Raw genomic sequence first — 3,479 nt, forward strand, 5'->3', positions numbered from 1 at the left:
AATATATGTTATTACATAAAATTATATATAATTAATGTTTTTATATTAATTGTTTTTATATACCCGCACACACACACACTTATAAATGTGTGTGTGTGTGTGTGTATGTATTTATATACAGTACTGTGCAAAAGTCTTAGGCCATTAGTATTTTTACCAACAAAAAAAGGTTTTAAGTCAGTTATTTCTATCTTTTGCTGTAGTGTGTCAGTAGGAAATATCAGTTCACATTTCCAAACATTCCTTTTGCCATTAATTGTAATAATCCAGTGAGATTTTTGTATGTTTAGGAGTCTGAGTGAGTTGTCAAAAATAATGTCATAAATAGATTTTCTTTATCAATTAACTTCTATTAACTAAAATAAATCAACATTTGGCATGACCATCCTTTGCGTTTAAAGCAGCTTTTGCCCTCGGTGCACTTGCACATAGTTTTTACCCAGCAGGCTTTCTATAATGACCCCAATGTGCTGTACATTTCCCTGCACCGTTATGACGATGGCAACTTTTTCCCAGGCAGCGGAGCTCCTGAGGAGGTAACAACATTTCAGTCACTGTGAGAATAGTGGCCTCCTGTAGTCACATGACCAAAATTGTCTTGTTTTTTTTTTTAGTGGAAACATTCCAGTGTCGTTTTTTTTTGTCTGAACTGTCTCATGGGTTCCTCTCTAGGTGGGTGTAGGTCCAGGAGAGGGCTTTAATGTCAACATTGCCTGGACAGGTGGAGTGGAGCCACCTATGGGCGATGTGGAGTATCTAACTGCCTTCAGGTGAGATCTGCACTTGCTGTCTGTCAGAGAGAAATAGAGAAAATGTAAGAAATCTTATACAAAATACAAAATATAGCCCTACTTTCAGCATTAAAAATGTTTTTTTTTTAGACCCCATGAAATGGTTTGAGGATTTTTTTTTATTATTTATAATTTATTTTATTATAGTATAATTTATATCAGTATTTGGTGTGACCATCCTTTCTGTTTAAAACAGCTATAGTCCTCGTGCACTTGCACGTAGTTTTTCAGTAGCTTTGCAGGAATGTTTCTTCAAGTGTCTTGGAGACGTTGCCACAGTTCTTCTGGATTTAGTCTGTCTCAGTTTGTTCTGTTTCTTCATGTCGTTCCAGACAGACTGGATGATGGTGAGATCAGATCTCTGTGTGGAGCACTGGCTGTCGTCGGACTCCTTGTGCAAACAAAAATCTCACTGCATTATTACGATTAATGGCAAAAGGAATATTTGGAAATGTGAACTGATATTTCCGACACACTACAGCAAAAGATAGAAATAACTGACTAAAAACCTTTTTTTCAGCATGCTCCTGGCTCTGTGCGTAGGTTTCGGCCATCTCACTAAGCAGTTGATGAAGCTGGCTGGCGGCCGTGTGGTTTTGGCACTGGAAGGAGGTCACGACCTCACCGCCATCTGTGACGCATCCGAGTCCTGCGTGGCTGCATTGCTTGGAGACGAGGTGCCCATCATTCATTCACACGCATCTGAACAGTACATGATAGGATTATATTTGAGCTGCATAACTCAGTGCTTCTGTTTTAACCCTTCTGTTCTGGAGTCTCATTGATAAAACAAAAGGTTAAAGCTTAAATAATATTTGCCTGATTGGTTTTAAATAGGTCAGAGGAACATATTTGAACAATTTAAAGGGTAAATAATTAGTATTATTATAATTACACATACATTATTAGGGTCTCTGGGACCCTCAACATAAAAACAGCAAGGTCAATATTAGCAGAACAGGAGTTTTTAATAGTGTTCCTATTTATGAAATAAACAAATAATTTTTTTGTGTGCTGCAGTTGGATCCTGTACCACTGACAGTGCTTCAACAGAAACCGTGTCCAAAAGCCACAGCCTCTCTAGAGAGGGTCATTGAGATTCAGAGTAAGTAAAACTGAAGAAAACTCTACTCTTAATTTCTACATTAATTCATTCATTCATTATGTTACTTCATATGAAAGTGTGTTAAATATCAGTATTGTGGTAATGGATTTATTCAGAAATGTCTTTAATGGACATTTTTTTTTAAGATTTTAGAATTTGATATATATTAATTTTAAAGATCTTATATAATTATTAGCAGTTTTCTATAAAGCTTATTTGTTTATTGTGCTGGCATGGCATTAAAAAAAATCATTATTTATTTAAAATAAATTTTTAAAAACAGTATTGAGCAATTTTCTTTTAGTGTAATTTAGCTACTGTTATAACTTTTATTAATATTTGAATTATTTTTATATTTTCCATTTTTATTTTAAATAGTCATTTTTAGAATTGTATATTTTTCGAATTTTTAAACTAAATTAAAATCAGAAATGTTGCCTTGGCAACTAGCTGAAATAAAAAGTTTAATTTTTAATTTTATTCCAGTTAGCGTTTATTTTATTTCAAGTGATGAAATTGTTTTTTAATGGTTTCAATTTTGGTTTTCATTTTAGTTAACTATAATACCCCTGGGATTGAGGTCTTGATGACGTAAGGATCTTTATCATTATTTACCTTCTCATGATCTGTAGGTAAACACTGGACGTCTGTGCAGAGGTTGGCTCCTACAGTGGGCCAGTCTCTACTGGACACTCAGAGACGGGAGAAGGACGAGGCAGACACTTTGACCGCCATGGCCTCTCTCACTGTGGACAACGATCAGCAAAAGACCTCCACAGAAACCAGCAGGTACTGCCACTCGAGTCGAGTAGAACCTGTTGTCATATACACCTCCGCTGTTATGTAGAATGTTTAATACATAATTTTACCCTTCATTAACCATTAACCAATCACTCCTTCCTCAGATCAGCAGAGGAGCCCATGGAGGAGGAGCCCGTGTTGTAGAAGACCGAGTACAGTGCATCACTGCTCCAACCTTCTTGTCCACGCGTGCTTGGCACTGGTCACGCCTCATGTTCCTCCTCCCAGCTCTTTGATTGGTTCCCTCGGTCCTTCACTCATTTCCAGGTGCTTGACTGACACATTCACAGCCCACCCACTTTCGCTTTTCTGAGGTTAAAGCATAGCAAACTGTTGCCGAAAGGGGATGACAAGGCATGATGGGTACTTACAGGACCACTCCAATGAGGGTTGCGCAGCTGGAAAGGCCGAACAATGGAGTGCTCTTCAGAGAGAGGCCTTTGATTTCATTTTCTCATTGTATTGAACTGAGGACGTAAAGAAGAAAATGCAAAAAAAAAAAAGAAGAAGGGGAAAACATCACGACAGCACAGGGATGTTGTCGCTCGGGGGGGCGGCGAAAAGCTTTGTTTTCTGTACAAAGTATAATGTACAAAGTTCCAAAAAAAAAAAGCCAACAAGCAGCAAAAATACTTCAGCACAAAACACACATATACACTCATTCACAAGCAACACGGTTCCCAAAAGAGGAGCCTTCGAAACACCTTTTGCAGACAAGTATACTCGTTTACACTGTACCGTGTCGATTATTTGGTATACTTGTTCATCTGTATAATAGTCTG

General features: G+C 37.4%; 2 protein-coding genes across 4 annotated transcripts in view; both read left to right on the top strand.

Moving 5' to 3' along the window:
- LOC107711286 (histone deacetylase 5-like) overlaps positions 1 to 841 on the top strand; it is an 80,408-nt gene extending 79,567 nt beyond the window's left edge. For all 3 annotated transcript variants that reach the window (XM_016516258.1, XM_016516256.1, XM_016516257.1), the window contains 2 exons: positions 447 to 536; positions 673 to 841. In XM_016516258.1, the coding sequence (XP_016371744.1) occupies positions 447 to 536; positions 673 to 774 (192 nt within the window). In that variant the 3' untranslated portion in view covers positions 775 to 841. The remainder of the gene's footprint in view (positions 1 to 446; positions 537 to 672) is intronic.
- A 471-nt stretch (positions 842 to 1,312) lies between these two features.
- Positions 1,313 to 3,220, top strand: LOC107711279 (histone deacetylase 5-like). The gene is made up of 4 exons (XM_016516252.1): positions 1,313 to 1,468; positions 1,812 to 1,896; positions 2,529 to 2,685; positions 2,802 to 3,220. The coding sequence occupies exons 1-4, from the start codon at positions 1,313 to 1,315 to the stop codon at positions 2,839 to 2,841; spliced, it is 438 nt and encodes a 145-aa protein (XP_016371738.1). The 3' UTR covers positions 2,842 to 3,220.
- The last annotated feature ends 259 nt before the right edge of the window (positions 3,221 to 3,479 follow it).

This window comes from Sinocyclocheilus rhinocerous, unplaced genomic scaffold (assembly GCF_001515625.1).
Source record: "Sinocyclocheilus rhinocerous isolate Xijiao unplaced genomic scaffold, SAMN03320098_v1.1 scaffold268, whole genome shotgun sequence".
Taxonomy (NCBI): domain Eukaryota; kingdom Metazoa; phylum Chordata; class Actinopteri; order Cypriniformes; family Cyprinidae; genus Sinocyclocheilus; species Sinocyclocheilus rhinocerous.